The sequence below is a fragment of the Falco biarmicus genome, chromosome 8 (genome assembly GCF_023638135.1).
Source record: "Falco biarmicus isolate bFalBia1 chromosome 8, bFalBia1.pri, whole genome shotgun sequence".
NCBI lineage: Eukaryota > Metazoa > Chordata > Aves > Falconiformes > Falconidae > Falco > Falco biarmicus.
Genome location: NC_079295.1, coordinates 65360554 through 65387770, shown reverse-complemented (window position 1 = coordinate 65387770; position 27217 = coordinate 65360554). Strand labels below are relative to the sequence as shown.

The following is a 27217-nucleotide window of genomic DNA, read 5'->3' as shown; positions in this document are numbered from 1 at the left end:
AGGAAAGATGGCAAAAAAGACAGGACCAGACCAGTCCTTATATACGTAGCGAAAAAAATTCTCCCTTTTGGCATGCCTTAAATGTGTTTCAGAAAGTCCTATGTTCCCATGTAAAAGAAACAATGCAATACAGTGCCTGTCAAGCAGTGAGATCACCATCTTTTCATTTCAAGCACTGAACCTTTCCAGTGCTCACACTGGATCACCACCTTGATCGGACAAGGTCTGCACTTGAATCACCCAAAGCCCTCCTTAAACCCAGATATTTCCCTCCAGATTAGTTGATAGAAGACTTGCCATCGCTGCAAGCAGCAACACGGCATGCCAGGCTGCATCATTTTGTCCTCACGTGGTCCCCAGCAGCAGAGCCTATCAGTTCAGTACGGCCACCTCCACACTGGGGACATGACAGTGACACAGTGCAAATACATTGCAGAAGAACGCAGGTGGAGATGCAGAGCATGGACATGAGATCTGGAAGACTATAACCTTATCCCTCTGCTTACCCAAAGTATCAGGAGATATTGGCATCTGCAGCTACAAGTATATTTTAGCAAATAAAAGTATTCTGCAAATTACTGCTCTGTATTTTCCTATTCAGCAGCATCAAGAAAGTCTTAGCTGAGGTTTTATACTGGGGGCCTTACAAACCAGTCTACATGAGAAAAGACAGGCAAAGGTCTGCTTCTAGATATCTTCCATTTATCTCTGCAAGCAGCTCATAGTATTTGTAATCTTCTATCTGACATTAAAGATTGTATCATTTTTTAAATGAACAATTTAAAAGTCTGAATAATTTTCTTAATATGAGTTGCCCCAGCCAGATCTGACTGAACAGGGAGGTCACAGGGTGCTCAGTGCTAGCTATACAACGCTCATTATTAGATTTAGGATCACCAGGGTGGAAGTGACCTCAAGAGGTATCTAATCCAGCCTCCTGCTCAAAGCAATCTGTTCACTATTCTCTGTTCCTACAGATATGCATAGCAGTGAATTTGTTTAACAGTATTAGCAGAAAACAGGCACAAAAGAGCAACACACAGCAACTGAAATGGGTGGTACCAGTGAAACTAATTAGCCTGACAACACAATTTCAAAATCATGGAAATCATTACGAGATTGGCTCAGCCCTGGATGCAAGTGTAAGCTCTGATGGTCAGATCAGGAAGCACTACGTGTTGTCTCCATTTGGTGATGGTGAGCAGTCTGACCTGCACAGTGCATGGCTGAAATCCACAGCCATCTTCATCCTCTACCAAAGATTTACATAAAAAACCCTGAAGCATTGGGCAGGCAACTTGTTCCTGCTACGAAATACAGGGGCAAGCATGGACCCTGCTGAAATTCCAGGGAGCTGAAGCAGGGGTTTCCCTAAGGCAGGGCACACCCCTGGCTCCCACAGCCAAGGGACCCATGCTGCTGCGGAGGGTTGGTGGGTGCAGCCCCAGCACTCCCACTCCCCTCTAGGCTGGGGTTGCTCAGTGCCAGTCTGCTCCCCCAAAGGTGTTCATTCACTTGCTGATGAGCATGTGCATCAACTGGCAATCAGTTGCTGCTCATTCACCACCAGCCCTTGCTGAGCATCCTGACCATGGGGCTTCTTAACTCACTTTTCTTTCTCATCCTGCATCCAAACTTCTTGTTACAGAGGGCTGAAATCACGGGTCAATACACCCCCTATAGGCTAAAGGACCAGGACACAGCATAAATGAAGCCATTGGTATTATGGTAATAACTAGCAGGCTTATGTGTAGAGCAGCTAAAGCAAGCCCGATTCCATATGCATTTAGCTCACAGTTGGATTCTCTGATGTCCGTTAATAGGCAAACATCCTCTCTTGTTTGGAGCACCTTTACCATCTCCTGTGGTGAGTTGTGAGCATCTAATTAGATTTGAAATAAGGCATGAAGACATGTTGCATCATCTCCCTTCACGAGAGGGCTAACAGGGTTTCCTTCTTTTGTGCTCGGCCTCCTGTTTTCACAGAAGTCACAGGATACTTAAAATTCTGGATGCTTTTACTCTCCGCTGAACTGGATTCACAAGTTATAAGGATGCATAGAGACAGAACTACACATGCTCACCTTCACCTACACTGCGAGTTCGTAAGACTCCATTTTTGTAGGAACCCAAGCTCAGAAGGTCTCCTTCTGCTGGCTGCTGCCTTGCCTGGCGCAAGGCAGGTCCCGCCGTGCATTCCTGGAGGCTGAGCTCAGTGGGAGTGGAGGACACCCAGCACTTCCAGGAGCGTGCAGGCTCCCTGATGAAAGCCAGCTTACTTAGCACCCACCTTAGCCTTAGAGACTCTTACATGTGCGGGTAAGAGTCCCAAGTAAGCATAAAAATCTTGAAGTCACAAAGAAAAAAAACCAGGAAAAAGCACTTCAAAGAGGGAAATTCCCAAGGGTTGAGTTTTACCTACAGAGGCAAACATCCCTTGGCTCCAGCTGAGAGCAGCAGCACAACCTGAAACTGGAGTGCAGAACACCACATGTGCTCTGGGTAGAGAGCAGAGCAGCAGAGACCACCATTGTGCAACAACAGCATGGCACCACAAACACCCCCAGAAACACTCAGTGACTACAGCTGTGGAGAAGAACAACAGGAAAGAAATGGGCAGTGCTTGGATAAACACCACCTCACATCAGAGGCAAGTGCATAAGGAACACAGGTCTGTCCCATGGCTGAGCTACAGCTCCCAGGCACCTGCAGACATGGAAACTGGCCTGCCAGTGTGGAGTAACTCTACCACAATGACTCCAACCCCACTGTGCCTTTCCACTACACTCTTCTTCACAAGGCTTACAGGCAGCCTGGGTCCTGCTCTCCAGACCTCCTTCCACAAGGAGCACTGCTCTGCAAGTAGTTGGAGACACAAACTCAAACCACCAGCCCTCAAATCACCATGTGACAAAACAGAGCAGCAGCAAACAGCTCATCCAGCTGCTACTTAACTCAATAATGCAGAGGTACATCTGCAGCAGTCCACTAAATACTTACCCCCATCATGCTCACTCTCCCTCCCACAACCATCCCACCCTAGTGCTTCCTCAGCAGCAGTATTTATAACCTGGCTGGCTTCACTGGCTGAGCTCCAGGCCCTGCTCTGGGCTGCAGCACACACTGTTGGCCAGAAGCACCTGGAAACACTAAAAGGTGATGCATTGTGGCAAGCAGTGTTGTTATTTGCATCTGTGTTTAATTAGGTAACTGAAGCCTGATATTTTCTGTGGTCAACCTATGTGAAGAACAGCTGAGAAGTGCTCAAAGCAACTTGCAAAGGCCTGTTAAGTGGTGCTCAGCTCTAGTGCCACTTGGAAACACTTATTTCTTCTTGTCTTAAAAAATGGAAAATTGCATCTCTGCAGATTCAGCCCTTATCAGGCAAATCCCAGTGAAGCAGGATTTAGTGCTTGTGTTCTTTGGTTCTTCACTGCACTGTAGGGAAAAAGGATAAACGTACCAGCAAGCAGAGAGAGAGAAAGCCGCAGCAGGAGAGTGGAGCAGAGGCTGCCAGCAGCGACCTCTTCAGCCCTGGCTTTGGTGCCAGGGCACCCGGGGCATTGCCTGCTGCAGGGGCCACAGCCGCACAGGCAGCTTAGGTCCAAACTGGGGTTACTTGAGAAGAGGCTGCCCAGTGCCCTTCCCTCCCCAAGAGGAAACTCCAGCACCAGCCCTTGCAGCACATGGCGCCCAGGGTACCTGCCCTTGGACGGGTGGCGGTGCTGCCCCATCGCTTGCCAGCGGCACCCACTTGGGACCCAGTGCCTGAGCTCAGACCTCGCAGGTGCTCACTCAGAGGTGTCAAAGCCTCTTCTGGGGCTGCCCCAAAATCTCATAAGCCTGGTTTCAGCTTTAATCACCTTCGTTCCCCTCTTGGACTGGCGCTGCAGCCCTTGGTGCAGCAATCAGGTGGCAGCAGGAGGAAGAGGAGGAGGAGGAGGAGGTGGACTGGGTGACCTCCCCAGGCACTGGGAGGATAGCATCCATCCACTCACTGCTGCTCACCCAGCTCCACCACCAGCTACTTCTAGTGATATTTCAACAAACACATAACAATCTGTGTTAAGGAAAACCAGTGAATAAATTTCATTTAAAAATACTTCTCTATTTCTGGATAGGCACTGCTCTGCTCCAGCTACTTCAGAATTGGCTGAAGCCTTCACATTACCCAACAGCAAGACTGCACAAGGCTTTTATGGGCAAAATACAGCATTCAACTCTCCACGAGATTAATAAACAGCTCTTTGAACCACTCTTCTTACATAAGGGTAGATATCTTCTCAACGTTTGGCTTCTATCCACCATCTCAGGCATAGCTCATGAAAGGGAAGAAGGTGAAAGAAAGACTACATATCCAGCTGCTGGTGGGTTTGCCCCTGCTGTGTGTCCCTCCGGAGGCTGAGGAGCTGGGTGCTGGAAGCAGAGAGGTGGTGGCGGCTGGCTGCCTGCCATACCAGGACGTAGCAGAGGGGACCAAGCGCTGGTTTGAGAGATGGAAAATTTTAGGAAGGCTTTTGCTCTGCTGGCTGCAGGTCCCTGTGCTGTGCACATCCCTGCAGATTCACACTGGCCTAATTATGCCTTCACACAAATGCAATGTATTTACTAAATGTGCAGGCTTCTCTAAATTAGCATTAGCCCATGTGTACAAAACCCACTGCTGCAGCTGTGCACAGCCGCTTGCCGCAGCCAAAGGTGTGCTGTCAGCTGGGGAGCCGAGTGGCACAGCAAGCCACCCCATGCTGTGCCAGGGGACTGCTCTGCGTCCCGCTGCTCGGGGTCTGGAGGCATGGGCAGGTCCTGCCATTCGCCCCCCTGCAGTGGCAACACTGGGCGTTATGTTTGTGGGTGGGTAGGAGGACAAGCTGTTAGCTTCAGATCTATAATTTGTAGCAGCTTGTAAGAGGCACCCCCTCTCCCTGCCCTCCGGGAGCTAAAAACAGCCTGAAAGGTCCCTCTTCCCAAGAGGAGGAGGCATGTGCCATCCACTCGCAAGATGCAGAGTAGCGGAGGCTTTTTATAACTCCCAGGAAGGGCACAGGGAGCGCTGCCGTGGCCATGCCCTCTCCTAGCATGCACAGTCCCCTTCTGAGGCAGTGCTGCAGCCTTCAGCCAGCCACAGCTTGGTGCCCCTGTGGCACTGGCGGGGGGCGCAGGGTCCCTGACACCCACAGGGTTGGCTGCCCGGGCACTGGGCTGTGTGGTGGGATGAAGGATGGGGCGAAGAGGATGGTCCTGAGCAGACGAGGAGAGGGGTAACAGAAAGAAGCTCCTCTCACTTGCTCACATTATTCCCCATTGTTATTTCGAGTAGGGAGCCCAAAGGGACACAGAAACAAGAGCTGCCCCACCTGCTGCCAAAGGGGCTTCCCGGGAGCCCGCTGCCAGAGCCATGCGGGATGTCGGTGCTGCCGCAGAGCCGTGCTGCCCAGCCTGCACACCGGCAGGCAGCGTAGAGAACGCGGCATCCTAGAGGTGCAATAGTCCCACCGGCATGACTCCCTATGCCGGGAGAGTGGAGACACAGATGCACCGTCTCCATCGTTTCAGCCAGAAGACGGAAGGTCGCAGAGCTCTGTGAGTCAACTTTCTGGTGGGTCAAAGTAAACCTGTTTGGTTGGACAGACCAGACATGTAAAAATGGCTTTGGCTGTACGGACCAACTGTTTGCTTTGCAACAGCAGGGTTTTCACGATCAGTTTCCCCATGTTCTGTTGCCCTTCAATATTGAAACTGTATGATACATGTGAAATGAGTGGAGTTTCCCATTTCTTGTAACAGTGCCTTATCTTCTGGTAACTCTGCCCAGACAGCCACAGGAAAAGTGATAAAATTAGTTTTCATACTGTAAGGATGCATCCCAGTGCATCAGGCCATGAGTGAGGCAGAGCTGATCACAGAGGCTGTTTGATGTAAGCTCCCTTCTCCACTCTGCCACTGATTGCTTTTATGACCCTGAAGAGTCACCCCACCTCTGGTTTTCCTCCTCTTTAAATGGAAGTAATTATATCCAACTTCACGGAGCTATTTGTGATCTAAAGGTATTAAATACAAAGCCTCTGTATATGTCGGAGTCTCATAACCACCAGAACTGGCAATAGCCAACGATATTAAAACATGAAATTCAAAGCTGGTAAAAGGCAATACTTTTTCACTGGTCTCATTATGCATTGGATGCTCACAGCCTGCTGGTCAAAGAGAGAGGAGGAGCTGCACACACTCAGGTAAACACAGAAATCTGTCCAATTTTTCTCCCGGAAAAAACAAACAGAGAAAGGTTTGGAGCAAGGTGGTGGGAGAGACTGTGGCTCTCACAAGGCACTTGCCATGACAGTGTGGAGAAAACAAACCTCACACTTCTCACCATGGCACATATCGCCAAGCCTCAAGAGTCAGCAGTGAAAAATACTGCCGTAAACCCTCCGTGCTCTCAGGAGTGACAGGGCTGGCTTCCCATCATGCGTTGTGTGCTCTGGTAACAGCAAGCCTTCTCCTTGGGGGAGCACACAGATGAGCTGCTGCAAGGCTGGGCACACTCAGCCTGTCCCCGGCATTGACGTGATTTGGGTGCACAGAAGCGCTTACTGGACAGCCCGGCTCCTGCAGGACAATGGGGACAAAGTGTATTTGCTATTTGGGACCTGTCTGAGCTTTCTCTGAGTCCACTGTGGAGGTGGGGGAAGCCAAGGGATGCAGCTCTCTGGCGAGACACGGATGCACAGCCACTCAGCACCAAAGTGAAGAACAGGCCCGTCAGAGCAGAACAACTATTTCTGTTCTCAATGTTGTTTCTTAGTTTCCAGCTTCACGACAAACCACCTTGATTACAAGACTCACAATACGTATTTCAGTAGTTTCATCCCTGTGGTACTGGTAAGCCGAAGAGAGCTCCTGCAGCCAAGCGGGGCCAGGATGGCTGTGCCCGGGGAAGGAGCTCTCTGCAGCGACAGTGCTGCCTGCTGCCCGAGGAGCAGCGTCCTCCAGAGCAGGCACCCCACTGCATCCAGCCTGGAGTTAATTACAACACCAGCATCAAACAGAGACTTTTAAAATGAAAGGGAAGGACCAGCAGCTTTCTAGTTCTGCCTTTGCTTTTTAACCCCAATTACGAGACACATTGCAAGGGAGAGGCGGAGGCAGATAATAAAGTTCAATGGGATGGTCTGAGTGTTAAGTGGAGAACCAGGAAAGCCTCACATCATGATCCCAAATTGGACATTGATATGCTGTGTGGCCTCATCTCCTGGTTTTCTCCATGCAAAGTGGGGGTGATGCTTAGCCCGAGGGGCGTTCCACAGATGAATTAGCATTTGGAAAGTGCTTTGAAGATTTAAAGTGTTATATAAATGCTAGGTGTTAGCATCATCAACTTTTATATTGCAGCAGAATGCAGAGACTGCAATCAAGATCAGAGCCTCGCTTCGCTGTACCAGGCAATTTAGAAACTCCTGCTTGGAAAAAGCCCCTGTCCCTGCCTCGGTGACCTGCAGCCTGCTTGCTCCAGGGAGGGGGATGGAATCACTCTCAGCTTCAGGGGGAAAGGCTGCCCCAAGCTTAGCACCTGGTGGCATTCTGAAGCGATGGACAACACTGCATGCTTCCCACAGCTGCACATTGCACTGAGGGGCAAGACCCAGCCCTGCAAGGAGCCCAGAGAGTAACTGCTGCCTTGGCCTGGCCACCCTGCAGGCACAGTGCTCTCTGGACCCCCCGGATCCCCCTGGATCCCTCGAGTACACTCAGCGCCGCTGGATCCCCTGGGCTGGGCCCTCCCGAGGTGCCAGGTGTGCGGGCAGCAGCTGCTGATTTCCTTTGGGAATTTGCCAGGAACTGTGCTGCAAAATGCACACTCTGCTCCCCAGCAGTTTCAGTCCTGCCTGTTGTTTTGGTAGCACAACTAAAGCAGACTGGCCTTTAAAGTTTAGGAAAAATTGAAGAAGCACTCACAAAACAGATCTGATCAGAGATTAGCATTAACTGGCGTGCAAAAAACTAGCCGGTCAACTTCATTTCCACCACTACTTGCCCACTGCAAAATATTTCATGATTCTGTTTCCTTTCTAATCAGATGAAAATATGACATGAGTGTTAATCACAGAGCACAAATATGGAAGAATATGTAAGAAAGAAAAACAACCTTCAAAACCTTTGTTTTCAAAATAGTTTATGTCACGCATTGCATTTAAAAATACCAGTAGGTAAGATGATGTTATTTGCAACATTCATTAAAAAGTGTGCACTCAGTCAGCCAAGCACAAATCAACATATGACAGACTACAAAGAAATACCAAAGTAAAAGGAAACTCAAGATGAAACAGAGTGAGGTCATTGGTTTCTTGCATTATCCTGAAGATGTTTGTCAACATTTTAATTTAGCAAATGGCCACTATTTTTTTTAAAAAAGAGAGAGAGAAAAAAACCCTTTGTTTTGACAAAATCATGATCTGGGGGGAGGAACTTCTGAAAAATCACATTAACTATTTCCACTCTGTACTTCTGAATGAGTCCTCCAGCGAAAAGGGAAGGGACGTTATGTGCAATCTGGTAGCGTTATCTGTGAGAGGATCAAGGAGAAACCATTCCTTCAGATTTAACTCTCCTCCTTTAATATCTGTCGTACTTGTAGGTTGTAAACACACAACTGAGATATGGCAAGGATTATAAGGAAAACTATCTTGGATCTTCACTACATCTGCTGCTCTCATTAGGCAATCCATCAGTATGTGTGAGCAAGGCAGACCTCAAGACAGGAATTCAGCTGATAAAGTGAATGCAAATCACAGATGCCATGAAATGTCCCCTGGCCTTCCCATGCCACAGCCAGTGCCTCACTGGGGTGAGAAGGCGCAAAGCCCACACTGCTGTTGTTGGGTTTGGGTCCCACTGCAGCGTGTGGGCACATTTCCTGCGGGGAGCTGTGGCAGGAGCTGGACGCACTTGGCACCTCATTGTGGCCACCGCACCCCAGCACAGAACCCATTGCCCCACCAGCCCGGGAGTGGGAACAGCCGGGAGCTGCTGGAGCGCGTCGTGATGGCACTGAAGGTCACACAGGGAGTCAGCTAACAAACGCATGCTTTTCGGCTTTTCCCTCTTGCCGCACAGAGCGGTTGCTGTTGAGGCGAGCATCCATAGGGATGAGCAGCTGGAGAGGCTGCTCCCTGTGCCGAGGGCACAGAAGGCCGAGGCTGGGTCAGGTCTGGCACACGTGGCTGCTCCAGCAGCTGGCCAGCGGTGGGCACGGGGCGTCCTCTGCGCCGTGGGGATGCATGGCTGCCGCAAGTCCAGACTTGAATCACGACGTGGTGTGCACTTCAGTCTCAACCAGCGTGCAGCACCGGGGGAGCTGAACAGGTTGAGTGACTTCAGGCTGTGGGAGGAATAATCGTCTTGGGTTGCTTCAGAGAGCTGAGGCAGCCAAACTGGGCGAGGATGGCACTGCGGAGTGCCTCGCGTCTCTGCCAGGTACCTCCGGAGAGTGTTTGTGTTTGAAGGACTTTTTATAGAACTGCTGTCAAAATGGGTAGAGAGAAAGTTTAATTGGGACTGATCTGAAAAACGAGGTGGCATGTAGGTGTGCGAGGGATGTATGCAGCAAGTGGCTGCTTTCAGCCGGAGCCCAGTGTGAACAGGTCCAGTCTGATGTTTATCATGGACTCATCTCCTGAGCTAGCAATTTTTTTACTGTTGTGTCAGTTATGATCCGCAGACCAGGAAGCATTAAAGACAACTTTGTGTACTGTGTAAGTAAGGCTGAGCATCCTGTCCTGCTGCAGCCAGCGCTGCCCCAGCCGGCAGTGGGGAGCCAGCTCGCCCCATCTGAGCTGCGGGATCTGTCTGCCCAGCGAGCAGGACCTGCCTCTGGTGCCAGCCCAAACGTCGTCCCCTCGCGCATACTGAGTCACAAGTGACTCACTTCAAACTTGGATGTGAGCGCAAAGTATACATTTGCAAATTGGCTGGTGAGGCACTGCTTTGCAATGTAGGTGGGATGTATTACATACTCCAGCAGTCAAGTTCTGCTCTTTTTTCCCTCCTCCCTCTCCCTCTGTGCAGGATAGCTGTTTCAGCCCAGGATTTTGGTGTGGTTCTTGCAGGCGCAGGAAGGCATATCAGCCTGCTCCAGTGGATGGGGCATGTGGATGGCTCTGCTTGTGACAGAGCTCTGCACTGAAGATGGATGATTTAGCGCTCCTTGACCTGTTGGAGTGTCCTGTGTGCTTTGAAAAGCTCGATGCCACAGCAAAGGTGCTACCTTGCCAGCACACTTTCTGCAAGCCCTGTCTGCAGAGGATCCTGAAAACCCAGAAGGAGCTCAGGTGCCCCGAGTGCAGGACCCTTGTCCTTTGCAGCATCGAGCAGCTGCCCTCCAACCTGCTCCTCATTCGCCTCCTGGATGGAGTCAGGTGTGGACAAAACGTTACCAGGTTTGGCTCAATCCAGAGGTCAGGGGTCCTGTCCTCCCCTGCCTCCATCAGGAGAGTCCCCAGGGGGTTGCAACTTCATCAGCACCGGCTGCTGACCAATCCCAGGATCCACATGGAAGGGGTAAGGAGGGTCCACGTTCTTTACTCTCTCTGTAAGCATAGAAAGCTTTCTATCTGTGTGCCAAAAGCTATGAAACTTTCCTGTTAGCAGTATTGCAGAAATGTTTGAAGTAAGAGAGATCATTTTGTTTGCAAATCTGTCTGCTATTTCCTTGTGTATTTGACTATTTAAAGTTCATCACAGCAGTAATTGCACGCTCAGGTTGAGACAAAATCAGCTTGCCCTTCTCCTTACAAAAACTTCACAGCAGCTGTTTTCCCTAGGAGTTTTCAGGTGGTTTCTGACTTTTGGGGGGCATTTCAGGTGCTTTGACTTTCAGGCAATGTAACAATTTTTGAATGATAGCAATTAAATCAGTAATTGCAAAGCTGTAACTGTTAAGAGGCAGAGAAAGGTATTTCCCATTGCTGCACCTCAGTTTCCCCCACCATTGGAAAGGAAGGAGAACACCTAATGATGCTTATGTCCATGGCAAAATACTCTGAGGTTTACTAATCAAAAATACTAAACTCAACTAACTTACCAACTTTATGTTAGTAAACTAGGCTGATTTTAAAATTCTAAGATGTTTCTGTCATTTTCTTTAACAGTACAAAAGCTGTTCTTAAATAACGAGGACATGATATTAGACCTGTTAAAGGAGCTTGGCTCAGATTGAATTTGGGGCAGAGACTGACTTGTGGATTCACCTTTCCTGCATAATATTCCTGGATTTCCATTTCTCCCACCCAAACTATTCTTCTGTACAATGTCTCCACAAACCTCTCCATAATATTCAAAAGCTTTGCTTAAACGGCTGTTAATTCTCAGAGCATTTTTCACAACTGCAGAGCTATAAACTCCCAGGCAGACATAGGACAGGTTTTCTCACCTGCGCTACAGGGGTGCACGTGTGTGGCTATCGCGGCGGAGCTGACCCCCTAGGTCGTGTGGGCACAAGCTGGTGTGCGTATCCCAGGGAACCTCTGTGGCAGTGTTAAGGCGTCTTGGATGGATCACACATCAAAACCAGGCACCTCTCAGGTTTTCCCACTGGGAAACAGGGCAGCATGGCCCTGAGACACAGGAACTGGGTGCCTTTCCTGGGAGCCCTGCCCAGCCCACAGCTTGGCAGGCAGGCAGGCACGCTGCCCGCGCACGGAGGCAGAGCCTGGGCCGGGTGGGCAACCTGGGGTGGCCTGGAAGCGGCCATCCGTTTCTCCCTCATGCACCTCGGCAGCTGTGAATTATGCCTTAGCTTAAGGCAAGACATAGCTCAGTCCCTGCAGGCACGGAGCGATGCTGTGCTGTTGGTGCTGGGGTGTAGGGGTGGGTGGGCAACAGCGCAGCCCAGCAGCCATCTCCCATCTTCAGCACCCATGAGGTGGGTGGTGGCCGGAGTTCACAACAGAGCAGGGCGAGGGTAAGCACGGTCCTTGGGCTGCCGTGACCTGTGGGGCTTGGTAGTCTCCGCCGCAGCTGGCCCTGCTCCATCGGTGTCAGCCGGCTCCTGCCAGCAGCAGAGCCACGGCCAGCAAGGCCCCTCGCCGCAAACCAGCTCCCCAGGGCAGTGGCAAGGGGCTGCTGGTGCCGTTTGCGCACGGGACACACCATCGGACAGCCACAGCTTCCAGCCACTGCCGTTACGGGCGGCATCTCAGCTGAAAATGAGGTTTGTAGGTTTTCCAACCCGCCTCCCCGAGCTGTAGATAAAGAAGCACAAATACGCTCATCTTTTTTCCTTCTCTCTCACCTGTTTCACATTTCTTTTACTAGTTCTCAGGTCAGGTAGGGACTTGTTGCTGATATTACATAATGGCAACATCCATCAGTCTGCAGCTCCCAAAACCCTTTTAAGACCAAATTCCTGGGCATCAGCAGAGCTAGCGAGCACCAGTGAAGGGGCTGGGGCCCCGCTCCCTGCAGCGCGGGGACACGGCACTGGGATAGCCCTCCGATTCCCTGTGCCTCTCCAGCAAAGGGATATAAAAACACGTTACACTGAAATGCTTTTAGACTTAATTAGTTAATGAATTATAAAACACTTCGGAATCCTCAGCTGCAAGGTGAAGAATGTAACATATTAGTCATGTTTTGGTGGTTATAACTACACGCAGACAGGACTAGGTGTTACTTTACGTGCTCCAGTGGGGTGTTCACGCATGCGGAGCCTCCCCTGAACCGGCCCCCGGTGACAGCAGTGCTTCACCTGGCAGCAGCAAGGCCTCATCTGGAAGTGCCTGTGTGCTGCAAAGTGACAAGGCAGTCATAAGGTCTCCCTACACTGCGGAGTGCTAGAGTTCCATGAAGGGTGTTCATCTGAAGTAATCTGGGTGAGCAGAGGCCTCCAGACAATTCCAAAGGCAGAACAGATGCTTTTTGTCAAGAATCACAGTGAGAACAGCTATCGTGCAATCCTGCTCCGCCACAGTTAATCCCACCACAACTGCTTTCCTTGGTACGCTTAAATGCAGTATCCATTTGCAACTGCAGTGGAAGGTCGTGTACTCTCCAAAGAAAGACTGCCCCAATCTGCATAGTCCGCTAATTACTGCTAAAACTATGCACCACTTGGTGCTACAAAGCAAATAAAATTAACGAGCACCATGCTGCACTGCAGCCAGATATGCCATCAAAAGCAGGATACAGGATGTGTTTTGTTTTCACCAAAGAACCCATTCTATAAATAAACTTCCTTTACTCCATGGAGCTGAGAAATTCACAACTTTGAGCAAAGTTTCTTTTCTCAGCAGAGATGTTCCTTGCCAGCTTTTTGCTCTTCATCCTCATGAGCATCCATGAAGACAAAAAAGTAAAATAAATCCCCTCATCACCAAGCAAGCCAAGAACGCATTCCATTCCGAGAGGGAAGTGCAAGCAGGCCCCAGAAGAGCTCTGAATTAGCAGTACTGCAATACTCATTTTTCAGTCAGGAATTTCACACAGCCAGTCCTTTAAAAAGCAGGGAGTATTCTAGTTACAGCCCATCCCAAACTATTTTTTATTTTCTAGCATATAAATCCCTTTTGAATCCACTTCCTATGTGCTGATGTGGGGTGGGCACATGCCGGGTCCATGCACGTGGGCACATACGTGCGTTATTGATGCACAGGCTGTGCTTCGCAGGGATCCGATGGGCCCTGAGCAGCCACCGTGGGAGCAGCCGCTCAGGCAGTGCAGTGCTGGGACCGCTGGCACTGCCCAGCAGCAGCTCCCGGGATGTCTGGCCAGGTTTTAAGATCGTTTAACATCTATGCAGAGGACAAGACTTTGGATTTTCAGGATCTCCACATAATAAACTGTCTGGAATTTAAGAATAAAAGGATTTGCTAGGAGGTGAATGCGTAACTAATCTACACTGAAGCCTTTGAACTCTTCGGAACCGCCCCTGGCATGTGCCAGATGTGGTTACATCTTGTGCTGAAGCATCCTTCTTATTTGGCCTCAACCCTGATGTAAGCTAAACATGGCTTTGCTGCTGGTGAGAGAACAGAAAGATTGTGTGTGCTGAGGTATACACAAAACTCCCGTACTTCTCTGATGAGTAGCAAACCTAAACCATACCCTGCACACGGCAAAAATCCATCCAGGCCACTAGACAGCTACTTGGATGATGAACTTTGTCATGCAACAAATACAGGGCAGTGAGCCAGAGGAGAAAAGTCCCGAGTATGACATCTTGCCTTTGGAAAACACAGACCACACAAATTTAACTGTGACTTCGGCTGTTTTCTCTTTGCATGAACTCAGTGCTGTAACACCCCCCTCCAGTATTTCATGGGAGATAGACAGATAACACCTCTATTGGGATAAAAATACACTGCGCTCCAACATCGCCACCTTCACACGGACGTCTATATATAGTGCCTGTGTCTTGATATTTTCTTCTCCTCCACAAACATCTCCAACTCCTTTCCAAATTTGACAGACAGGACTTAATTGCTGGATCTTTTTGAAACCTTACTCAAAGCAACCTTCACATCTGCACCCAGAGGCAAATATGTTTCCTGACCCACTCGCTGTGCAAAAGCCCAGTAGTTCCTGTGCAGTCACGGCAATGACCTCATGACGCATGTCATATCACCTCAGGCTGGACAAGCACTACGCAGATGTTAGAAACCCAGAAACTCTACACAGGCACATTGGCTCTGACTGAACAGGTGTCACCAGCTGCTTTTCTGCTGGAGAGGGGCAGCATCCTTTCGCCCAGCAGTGCTGTGGGTTCTGGCTGCTTGTGCCACAGGGTCCCTCAGCTGGAAGTGGAGCCACTTTATTTGGCTAAAACAATCCTGCTGGCCTTACAGCCTTCTGGGAGAAAGGGCTTGCCCCAATTCTCCTCCACAGCCACATCCCATCGGGGTTTGTCTCATTCTAAAAAAATGCCGAGTGTGGCTTAAGGAGCTGTTTGCACAGTGCTGGCTTGCACCTTGCGCAGGATACTGTCGTATGCCTTTTTTCACCTTTGCATGTAGTTTTAGCACTTTTATCTACTGCAAAGTGAGAGTGAAGTCACCTTGATATAGATTGCCTGACAATACACGCCCCAAAAGCTGTGCGTGCAACAACAGATTTGGGAGCACAGAAGCAGGAAGCTTCACAGTAGCTGCAAGCACTGCTGCAGCCACGAGAACGAGTTGGTGTTACACCAGGAGACTGAGCCATTCATTTCTGTCGGAGAGGAGTGTGGGGCAGAGCCACAGCCTCAGGGTCAGGGGATGAGGGCTATGACAGGCTCCCTACAGAAAGCTTAAAAAGAAAACACCGTTTTGATGGGACAAAGGATGAAACACCCAGTTGCACTGTAAATGCGAGGTGGCACTGTTGCACTCCAGGCAGGACAGGGTGGTGTGAGGGTGGCTCTGCAGTGGGCTGGGGTGGGTGCGTGATTGTTTTAAGACTATTCAGGTCCATTTCACTTACCAGCAAACAGCCCTCCATACTTTCGAAGGATGAGCAAGGCGGGACACGGGGCCACTCCCAGGTGATACCGCAGAGCGGGGGAAAGCCGAAGGACCTCCACGAGGTCCAGTTTCCCTGGTTTTACAAAATTAGGTTCCGAGCTGCAAACACATGGAAGTGTTTTAATTTGTTACCAAGGCAATGAGTCAGGCTCAGATGGCAAGTCAGGAATAGAACAGCAGGGTTTCTCAGCATGTGTGTTCACCTGCTAAGTATCGTGGTCAGGCAGGAGGCTGGAATTCTGAGAGTCCTCCTCTTCTCGCAGTTTCCCTGTTGGTGGCTGGACGACATCCCTGGGTCCACAAAGTTGGTCATTGGCCTCAGTTTGTAATTTTCCACTCTGGAGGGAAGGGAGAGGAGGAGGCACGTTCATGTGCAGCTCTGCCGATGCGCTGGGGCTGGAGATAAAAGATGTCCTGAGAGAGGCAAGACCGGACCCTGGCAGGGAGAAAACCCATTTATTGCTGCCGTCTGTACCTTGCCTGGCTCCCCCTTCACTGTGGCACTGCTTCACTGTAGGAAAACTGCGGTGCTGGCACTGAACACTGGACTTTGTTCTGCTGCTACTAATTTTCAGGTATTGGAATTCCATTTACCATCAGGAGCCCACGAGCAAGGCACTGGGCAAATGAACAAAGAACTATGACCTTTTTTTTTTTTTAAGAAAACCTTTTCCCTAGGAGCTTGTAGGTGGAGATTTGCGCTTACCCTGATTTGGGGAACCTCCGTTTTTTTGATGTCGGCACAGGGGACAAAGTTTACGATCTTGTTTGTAAGAGACAGGCGCGTCCTTTGGCCATCCAACCCCTTTAAGGGGGTTTTCTTTGGGCCATGAACAACTGATGGGCCCAGAATTTCTCACTGGCTTTGCAGGGAGGAAAGAGCAAGCCTCACCTGCTGGGAAACCACACTGGCGTGCAGCGTGTGTAACTGGGCTGCGGAGTCAGTCGGTCTCCCGAGGAGATGGAAGTAAGGAAGGGGAGAGCAGCTCCCTCACCCAGCCCCATGTCTGGGCAAGATGAGGACGCCCAAGGCCAGGTGGACAGTGTCCTTCCTGGGCTCAGCCTACAGCTGAGGCAAGGCCCAGCTAGCGGCCATCACTTCATGACAGCCGTTAATTTACCATCAAAATGGCTGCTAAGTGGAGGTGGCAGGCTAATGGAGAGAGGTACCATCACTAATTAAGGACTTCCTTGAAATACTGTGAAAACCCAGTCCTGGGCTGTTGGGCAGTCGGAAGGCACAGGGCACCAGCAGGGCAGCACTGCTGCCAGGCCAGGGAGAGCAGCGGTGGCCACAGCACCCGTCCCCAACGCAGGCAGGGCAACGCGTTGGCAGGGACAGGGCTCAGCAGCAGCAGGAGGGAGCGGGATGCAGGTTTCCTCCCTGCACAGTAAACAGCCACTTCTGAGAACTGCGGTGCTGAGGCAGAGCATCATGACCGGGCACGCCAAGGGCTGACACAGTTTGTTTTCTGCACGGCTTAAAACCATGACACACAACTCAACCATTGCCCGAGATTGCTGACTGCAGCAGAGACAAAAACATCTGATAGCAGCAATGAGTGGAAGAGATGCAAAAAGGTTTCGTGCAGACACTGCAGCTCAAACGCTGGTCCCCAGCATCACCCTGCCATGCCCTGAGCCAGACTGCCCTCTCCCCTCCCACTGAACAGCTCCTGCCTTGTGCCCCTGGCACCCCTCCTGCCCACTTGAACCCCTTTTGGGGCAAAGGGAAGCCTGACCCAGCACTGTCCTCCCGCAGAGCCATGGGGACAGCACCGGCAGGCAGCCAGGCACCCTCTCAGGCTGGGCGTCTGCAGCAGCACCTCAGCCATCACCAACAGGGCACCCACTGGGCCTCTCCGTGACAGAAGTTACTCTGTATTTTCTTCAGTCTTCTTCCCCATTTTCCGTTTCATTCCTGCAGTGCAAAGCCAGAGTTAGGACAGGCAAAGTTCAGAAGTGGCAGCAGCCCTGGTGCCGTGTCACACCAAAGGGGGTCAGTTGGCAGGCGGTGGGAGGGCTCCCGCTCGCCGCCACCAGCGCCCACAATGCACAGACTTTGCAGCACAGAAACCAGCCCCAGCACCCTCAGCAACAGGCTCCAATACCTGCTTCTGCAGACTCCTTCAGCTGCTTTAATCTCCTCAGTCTGTAAATCACACCCACTTACACCTGTAACTTAAGATGCTGTTTTCCACACCCAGCTAACTCTGTACAATCGACACCTCCAGCTTGCCCCCATGCCGGCCTGTTGGCTCACGGTGCAGGAGGGCCACCAGCTTTAGCCATGACCAGCGCTGGCCTCACGTCCTGGCAAACCCCAGAGGGAACGGGGCAGATCCGGTCAGCTCCAGCACCAACGTGAGCGGGAGGGGACTAACTCTGTTCTCCCTGGTGCACTCAGTCAGCTTGTGCTTGGAAGATGGGAGCAATCCTCCTGAGGGGAGAAATAATGCAGAAACCACCCAGCTCTCTGAATCCTCAGAATATAATTATACGAAGAGATTGAAATGACAAGTTCACTTCTGATGGTTTTGTTCTCTGTGACAAGGCTGAAGTTATCGCCTCTGCTGAAAAGCAGAAAAACAGAATTGTAATGGCAATTAATTTACATTCAGACAGCTCTTTTCATCCAACTGGATCCTAAAGAGCCCTGAAACTGTGCTAACTGAGTACACAAAGGAGACTATGTGGGGCTCATTCATCCCATTGAAATGTGGGCAGTCGGTGGCAGGATGCTGAAGGCAGCTTGCAGAAGTTAGTAATCAAAATGTATGGCAGTTGTTGTTGATTATCTCTTTATGAAAAGCCAGCATGTCCTTTGGCATCAGAACGTAGGTAATAACCAGTTCTCCATTCATGGTGTGTAAATCACTGCTCATCAGGATCGTGGCCTGGGCTGTGCTCTCAGATCTGTCCTGGAGTTGCTCTCTGCCTCTAGGTGAGTCATTCACACTCCCCTGGTACTATCCCCGCAGGTAACGCAGGGAGAGTACCTCCACCATCACCCCAACCTTCATCTGCACAGTCTCTTAAATTGCCGGCTCTCCAGGGCAGGAATCTGCTGTGCTTGTACAGTGCCTGGCACAGCACTAGCCTCTGGTAACATGTACCGTGCCTGAGCATGGGGACCACTGGCCATCTTGCCCTCACCGCCCGCATGGCGGGGTCAGCACACAAGCTTTCCATTTCCTTCATGCATTGAGTATTCTAGATGTTTCCATGTGTGCTGTGGAACAGCCTGTCCCTGCACTGTGGGGGTCACCGCATTGAAGATGCAAGCATCTCTGTGCAGAGCTGGATGGGTCACTCTGGGCCCAGTCGAGAGCAGAGATACTCGTAACATTTCTTTAGCCGCGCCGGTACACCTCTAGCACTCGCTTGTGGATCTTGGGAATGAAATGTGCCCTCACCTACCACATACCACCTCTTCACACCACGCAGTTCTTATAGGGTTGGTAGGAAGAGCCTTCTCCATCCTTTGGTGTTGGAGTGGGAAGTTCTTTCGAGCACCTCAGTACAATTTAACTGTTAGGCTGTACTTGGACTCCTGCTTCTAGGCGTAGAGCTGGTGCCATGGAGTTCAGAGGCTTGCAGGACCCAATTCAACATGCTTCCCCAAAAAGCAAGTCCTGGTGAATCCTGGTTCCGGCACCCCTGATGCCACCTCGTGCAGCACACCCATGTGCCAGTCCCCTCCGACTGACACCAGTCCTGCTCCAAAATAAAAAGTAATCAAAAAACACCTGCAAACCGAACCCACAGTACCTAGTGGGGGAAAAATCGAACTGGAAGACATCCAGGACTGGATTTCTTTTCTTCCTGGCGCTATCCTAGAAATAAACTGTTCCTCTCAAGGAGGCTGTTACGTGTTACAGAAATCATGTATCTACAGGAATATCGCTGCCTCTGCACAGCACAGCTGTTTAGCTCTTTGCACAAATAACGCAGTGCCGGGGGTGGGAGGGGAAGGCAGAGCTCGTGCAGAGCACGGGGCTGAGCTGCCTCTCATGTGGGCTCCGTGGACTGTGCACCAAGGACGGGCGCATCTCCCCTCTGCATCTTCTCCATCCCCTCAGACCTTCCAGGTGATGCAGTGGGGCTGGCCCGGCTTGTCACAGCTCACCTGCAGTGTCCTGGGTCAGTTTCTGGTCAACCAGCTTCTTCCAGGGTGGGACAGCCCGGCAGTGCCGCCGCTGCTCCAGTTCAGGGGACCGGGGCTCCCAGGCATCCCACACCTGGGCTGCTTCTCCCGCACAGGGTCCAAGGGGGTGACTGCTTCCCTGCACGTGGGGCAACACCCATGAAACCCAGATCAGGATCAGGCCCTCGGTATTTACTGCAAAGACATTCAGCCAGTGGGGGAGGAGACCACATGCTTGTGGTGGCTGTCTACCTTCGAGGGACGAGGCACAGCGAAGAGCCACTCCAGGGCATTCCCTGTGTGGAGTTATGAAAATCAGAGCTGGGAAACCACCTGGGTGCAGGTCCAAACCCGTCTGAGGCCATTCCTGATCCACCTACCAGCAGCCTCCTCAGCCCCATGTGTCTGCCTCCCCTGCCGGAGCCAGCAGGGCGCCTGCCAAGGGCTGGGGTCCCAGCTCCAGTGCTGCTCCCGGGCAGCGGAGCAGGAGCAGGGGTGCCCGCAGCAGGCAGCGCTCTGGGGTACGCTCCTGCCAAAACAGCTCCTGCTGCTCTCCCTTCAGCATGCAGAAAATCAGAAGGAAGCACCCCTGGACATCAACAGCCATAAGCTATTCCAAGGATTAATTCGTCACTCATCCCATATGTCCATCTACACAGTCATGGATGCTGGTGAACTCAGAGCATCTGGGAATCAGAGGGATCCCACCCAGCATCGTTAGCTGTGTCTCGCTGAAGCCATTTGCAGTGAGCCTTGCTTGGAAGTGGGTGAAGGAGTAAACAAATCCCAGGTGCAGGGAGGTTTATGGCATTGTGCTCATGCTCAGCCCGGGGTATCACAGGCAGCGGCGCGGTCTGCTTGTGCAGGGACAGTGTCACTACGGGGCCATGCTGCTCCTCGGGGGGCGGTTAAATGGAGTCACCTGGGACAAGGTTTACAGGCATTCACAGCCTCCATCAGAAATCTCTCCACTGCACTCCCTGGCTTTGCTTTCCTCCTACGGTGACAATTTTGAATGTCTCTCCCTGGTGACCACCACCCCAGCCAGCCTCACACATTTCTTTCTCTCTCTCTCTCTCTCTCTTTTTTTTTTTTTTTTAAATACCAGTGCTATGAGTGTGTGGTCTTACATTAATCCACTGCCAATAATAAGGAAGTTATAACTAGCTCATTTAAGATAATTATAGTGTGCATTTCTCCCAGCTATGAAGAGATGCTTTGAATTGCTTCCTCACACACACATGTACATATTTTTAATTTGCTTCTTTGTTTTGTACGGAGGGAGACTCAGATGCATTGGATGGCTGCCCTAGCGCAGCTGATGTCAAATGCCAAAAATAGGAAAAAAAAAATATTTTCTCCCTTAATGGCCTTAAATCCACTAAGAATGGGGACAACGCTTTGAGATGCATCTGCCATGGCCATCCCTGCTGGCAGTACGGCCAAGGACAGAAAAGTACCTCACCTAGACACTACGCACCACATAGCACACCAATGCAAGAGGCCGTCTCTGGTTCCACATCCCGGAGTTCACCTGCTGCATCTTCTCACCTGGGCTCTCGCAGCAGCTCCGCAGGCAGCCCCACGGCAAGGGGGCTCTAGCTGCTCTGACAGACTGAAATACCTCCGGGGGGCAGGGTCATGTCTCACTTGGGCATGACAGAGAAGAACACAGGGGAGGGGGGGAATCTGAAAAAAAATGTAGCAGCGTTGAAAAATGTTACAACTGCCTAGAAGACAGAGAGAGGGAGAGGCAAGGCTCTCTGCAGCCATCAAAGGCACCACAGGCAGGAAAAAAAGCATTTCCTCAGCACCAAAACCCACAGGGGTTTGGGTTCGTGACCATCGGCTGCCCTTGGCCCAAAGGTCTGGGCAAAGCATCCTGTTGGTCTCCATCTGCCTGACAGCCTGAAAAGTACCAGTGGGCAATCTGATGTACTATGGCATTCCCTTCTTCTGCTCAGCTTCCCACTGATTTTAGAGGCTTTCACATAGGAGTACGTGAAAAACTCTCCTCTCTCCCTCTCATTTATTTAATTTAGCATTGCTACTAGAGCTGCAGTATGGCATGGCATCACGGGAAAAGAGCCTGTTCTGTTCACCGGTGATGTTTCTTTGTAGTTGCTGCCTCTCTGCTACAGGGCAGCAAATATTCTACACAACTTCTCAACCGCCTTTAGCTGAGTTTTTCACGGAACTTCTCACAGTGTTTTCCCAAATGAATTTAAAAACAGGTGCTGAACTCTGCAGCAAGGGAGCTGCTAATATTTACAGTGTTTGGCTGAACATTTTGCTGCAGCTACCACCCTGCTGAAATAAAATGCTGCCTCGGATTAACAAAAAGCAACTGGACATGCTAACGGGAGAAAAACCCATCACAACAAAGCAGCTCCCTCTTCACCCCACGCCCACGACCATGTCCTCTCCTGGGAAAGCCTCTCCCTCTGCCCTTAGCCCGGAGCGATCTACCTCCAGGCACACCTTGTCTTTATCACCAGCTTTAATTGGCACCCCAGTTTCTGTCATTGCAATTAACCTACTTTAAATAAAGCGAAACAGATGCCTTGTAGAGGATCTTATACATCCAGGAGTGGACAGAAACCAGCCAAAGCCTGAGAAAGAAATCAGGTCTGAGATGCACCTACAGCGGCCTGTTTCAGCCCCAGGAGGAGCGATAAGCAATGAGCTCAGCTCCCGCGGAGGGCTTCTGCTGGCTGCCCCCCCACACACACCGGGCAGTTGCTGCAGGGGGTTTAGCTGCTTTTCTTTGTCTTTTCTACATCTTAGGAACACATTAGAAAACAGTGACCCTGATGTATGCCCTTCTGAAAACTTCAGCTTGACTACTTTGTGAAAGGCCTGCAAAGCAGGAAAGTGAAAAGTACAGCGAAAACCACACTGGTTGCTCCATGTGGATAGATAAAAGCTTGGTTTATGTCCTAAGTAAAGTTGGGAAATCAATGGGATATTTTTGGCTCAGTATCTGAACAGACAAAGAACATTTTTTTAAAAAAAAGCAACAAAGATAGACTTGTGAAAAAAATTACTTGGGCCTTAAAAATTACTTGAATTATTTACTATTATTTTTTATGAAGTGAAGATCATTAAAACCTTCATTTCAAGTTAATTTCAATTGGTTCCAAAGCAAAATGCTTTGTATTGCTATGGCTTCTTTAAATTCTTCTCCTCTTTGTTTAAATTACATTGATTTTTGCTGTTAACAGACTATTAAAATATTAGAAAAAAATATTTTGGCAGTTACAAAGAATATGTAACTATGAAAATGTCAGTCATCAAGTGCTGAAACAGTCCAGTGTGATTACAGTTTTTCCCTGTTATACAACTAGAAATGCACATCCAGTTGTGGAATAATCATTGAACGGCTTGGGTTGGAAGGGATGTTAAAGACCACCCAGTCCCACCCCCTGCCACGGGCAGGGACACCGGCCACCAGCCCAGGCTGCCCCCAGCCCCGTCCAGCCTGGCCTTGGGCACTGCCAGGGATGGGGCACCCACAGCTGCTCTGGGCAGCCCGCGCCAGCGCCTCGCCGCCCTCATGGGGAAGGATTTCCTCTAATATCTAATATAAATCTCCAAATCTCTTCATAACACCATTCATCCCTTCGAAACAATTCTGAGGTTCCCCACCCCAAATATGGGGAACTGCAGAGCCCTTCCCTGGAGTACAGGGAGCTTTAGCAGGGAATAAGTGGTACAGATCAAAGGGCCACCAACGTCACAATAGTTCCTGAGCAAAACATCTGTGAAGGAATATACCTGCATTACCTTGTAAGTGTTTGAAATTACTAGCAAGCCCCAAAAGACCAACGTTCTGAGTACTTTTTGGGTGCTAAAGCAGCATGTAGGCATTAACTGTTAATCACTTAGATCCACAAAAGTTTTACAACAAATTTCAATGACTGAATACAAGCGCTCTGCTCTATAAAGCGAGGCGTAAGATTATGTCAGTGGTCTGCAAGCTCCAGGAAATGGTGACAGGAAAGAAAACCAGGCTTAGATGGAAACCTGAAAACAGAATGGCTGTGAGATTGGAAGAGCATGGAAGTGGGATGAAAGGTGAAGAAAGGAAGGTTGTGACCATGGTTAGAGGAAGAAACAGCCCATCCATCCAAGCAGGAGAGGCAACTTTCAGCCAGCCCTGATGTCACCAGCACGCCTATCCTACCTAGTTTTCAGTTATTTATTCCAGCCTGCCTGCCTGTGTCATCCTTTTTCTTGCTGAAGAAAGAATATTCCAGATTCAGCACCCTACTGCTTGTTCACTTTTCCCAGTTAGTAACAGGCATGCTTTTCATTTCAGAGTTTCTCTTACTTTTAATACATTTCCATAACTCGTTCCTGATGCCTTTTATGTTTTGCTTTATTTTGCTGTGCAACCATACTCTCATCATCCCCGTCCGTTTGCGCTCCTCCTTCACAAGCCCTGGCTTCACAGTTTGCATGAGTCCTGTTTGTTTTCTGGCTGCTCCTGAGGCAATCAAGAGTCTCTTTCTGTGTTCCTTGTCCTTGGTTCACACCAGAGAGTCTGTCAGCTCAGTCTTTCCGAAGGAGAACGGCCCTCCCGTGATGCTGTATTCCCACAGCCTGTTTCTGTGTGTGTGGAAGCGCGGCCGCCAGGCCCAAGTCTGCAAGGAGCGTTCCCATCCTGGCACACGGTCCCCACGTCCCATACGTGCTCGGGGGGCTGATGGAGAGCAGCGCTAGCCACAGTCTCACTTTCATCATTTTCTTTTTTTTCCAGCAATGTACTTTTCAGTGTCACTAAGCCGAGTGCACGTCTTTACTACTAGCACAAATTACCAGACAAAATGTGTTAATTAGAACTAAACATTAAACTAATTGCTTCCTGTTTCAAGTGCTTTGAAGTAAACACGGTACATGACATTTTTCTCTTCTTGGTTCCTTTTTCCTATCAAGCATCAGTATTTGAGAGTGCTGGAAGATGTTATCTTCCCAAAACCTAGATCATTTCCATGAAAAATTTGATCTTTTCCACACTTCAGGAAACTCCTATCAAGTTTCTGTCTTCCACCTTCCTGACCTCCCAAACGTGGCTGATGGGGGCGTGAGCCCTGCAGAAATCCTGCCCAAGCCCGGGGCACTGACACAGGCAGACCTGGCGAAATGGGTTTATGTCCTTCCACAGAAGAAGGCTGGAAAAGCCTGACTGGGTCACTGGTACAAATGTGCCATCTCCCACGAGGTCGGCAGGGGTTTGGTGACTATGGCTTGGAAAAACAGCAGTGCAGGGTCCTGCTCAAAGGCCGCAGCACTTGGCAGCTGACAGACAAAAATCCACCCACAGGAGCTGCAGAGCCAGCAGCCCTGGGTCCCATCACCCCCCCCAGCACGCTCCCCTTTATCCCCTTCACACCTGGTGCAGCACAGCTCTCATGGGACAGGACCAGCTCCCCGTGGTGCCCACACATCTCAGCCAGCAGACCAGAGCTGGAGAGAGCTGGGTTTGAAGCACTTGGCCACCGATGGAGCTCCTCTGCCATCCGCAAAGGTTCTTCCTGCAGTTCCCACACGTGACATTACAAATACTAAAAAGTGGGGAAGGACAATGTAAATCTGCAGACTGGCACAGAAGCAGCAGAAAAGCCTCTTGTCCCTGGCTGACCTGGGCACCGGCACCTCTGCTTAAAACTGATGGAGGTTCTGGAGCTGTGGACAATCACAGCTTCCCAGTTTCTCAGCATGTACCTCATGCAGCTAAATAGAGGCCAGAAACAGAGCTCAGCATGTGGTTTATTTTCACTTAAACTTTAGGGGTGCATTGTGTGCAGAGGCACCGCTGTGGTGAGGGCAGGCACCCCCGAGGCAGAGCACAGATTCCCACGCTGCAGAGGTGCAGAGCCGTGGCTGCCTCCATTGCAGGTGCCCAGGAGACACTTGATGGGGTTTTTATCTCATCGACCAGCACAGGAGGGGCAGCCAGGACCCTTAAAACTACTTTCCCATTCCAAATTCAAGGATTCCCCTCTTGGTCCAAGGAATCCTTTGAAGCAGCTACTGCCATGTCTTGGAAAGCAGGCAGAAACCAGAAAATGGATCTGTTCCTTATTTCCAGATTCCTACCAATTGCAGTGAAGGTCCTGCAATGAGAATCAGAGGAACAGTTATTCAAAATTAATCAAAGAAAATGAACCACAACGCAAGATATTAGTGAAGCTGAGAATCTGGTACAGTTCAAGGAAACAGCAATATCTGCAGCATTAACAGTTCAGATAATAGTTTAGTTACAGCTGTCTGTCTTCATGCCAAAAACAGTCACTGTTTGCCTCCAGCAAAGAAGGAAACTCTCCCAGTGGCGCACTGTGCAGCAGAGCCGAGCGCATCATCTTGATTGCTGCTTCCAGTTGGATGTGAGGCTGGATGGCCCACTCCCCCAGTACAGCACAGAAACGCTGCGTACTGACAGGGGCCCGTGCTAGAATGGCATCATTAAGCCATCGAGGCTCCACAAACACACATGAGGATATTTGTTCTTCCAACTTTTATTTCTAACTTGTCTGCAGAGATGACAGGACAATGGGTCCACTGGCAGCCTGTCCTGTGAGCACGGCACACCTCACAGCGTTCAAACACACGGAACAGGACGGGACGGGACAGGATTCCAGTTGGAAGGGATCCGCAGTGATCACCTGGTTGAGCTGCCTGACCGCTTCAGGGCCGACCAGCATTTAAAGGAGCAGCATTCGGTTCCAGCCAATGGGCCAGCGGGACAGAGCTTAACACTCGGTGTTTTGCATTTCATACACAACTGTGATGTTGCAAATGGCAATACACTCAAGTTGCGTATTTGTTCTAGGATGCACTTGTGTGGGATGCAGTACTCTAATCCAACAAACATGCTAAAGGTATCTCCGCCTTGTCTTTAGCACAAGTAGGTAAAGATTGAGCCTTTCAGTGTTGCTGATTTCCAGTGCACAGGACCCCCCAAACACATACCTAGAACAGCTACACAGAGCACAGAAAAGGGTGGCGTATCTGCACTTCTCCCAGGAAAAACACCCCTCAGGCTGCCCTGGAGTTGTACCGCGTGGGTTCACAGCACCGGGCTAGGGACAGCTGTGGATTTATTCAGCTGTCTAAATGATCTGTTGCACTGTGTATTAAATTGAGGTTTTGAGTATAGATAAGTGTCAGTAAAGCAGTTATTTTAAGTGAACTCTGTAGTTTCATTTTTATGAGAGTCAAGACGGTAAAGTTCCCTCATCTCTTCTGGGTTTGGTATATCTCTTCTTTCTCATATTATACTGAAACAGCAATATTAAGAAGCCTGTCTTCCTGTAACCCAGAAATAAAATCACAGTGTTACAGCAGGGCGATAACCACAGGAGAGCAGTAACCTGCACTCACCTTGCTCTTGCTATGTTCTTGCAGACATGCACAGTTGGCCACCGCAGGTGACAGCCGCCAGGGAAGCTGGACGATGGCCGAGACCTCCGGTCATTCTGAAATAGAAATACTTGGGTTCATTAAAATAGACATTGTATTAGAGGAGGCCATATAGCAGGCAATAAGATCCCATGGGAAGACTAGTTTAAGGCAT

The 27217-nt window shown here is 50.2% G+C and overlaps 1 protein-coding gene and 1 long non-coding RNA gene across 2 annotated transcripts in view; one reads left to right on the top strand and one right to left on the bottom strand.

Annotated features, from left to right (window-relative positions):
- The first annotated feature begins 8162 nt into the window (after window positions 1-8162).
- The window catches only part of SH3RF2 (SH3 domain containing ring finger 2), a 44932-nt gene continuing 25877 nt past the window's right edge, over window positions 8163-27217 (top strand). The window contains exon 1 of the mRNA XM_056349828.1: window positions 8163-10551. Coding sequence (XP_056205803.1) covers window positions 10180-10551 — 372 coding nt within the window. The 5' untranslated portion in view covers window positions 8163-10179. The remainder of the gene's footprint in view (window positions 10552-27217) is intronic.
- LOC130154087 (uncharacterized) overlaps window positions 10636-27217 on the bottom strand; it is a 29974-nt gene continuing 13392 nt past the window's right edge. Inside the window, exons 2-4 of the long non-coding RNA XR_008823603.1 lie at window positions 15695-27119; window positions 15451-15590; window positions 10636-12233 (exon numbers count right to left, since the gene is read on the bottom strand). This is a non-coding gene — a long non-coding RNA (uncharacterized LOC130154087). The remainder of the gene's footprint in view (window positions 12234-15450; window positions 15591-15694; window positions 27120-27217) is intronic.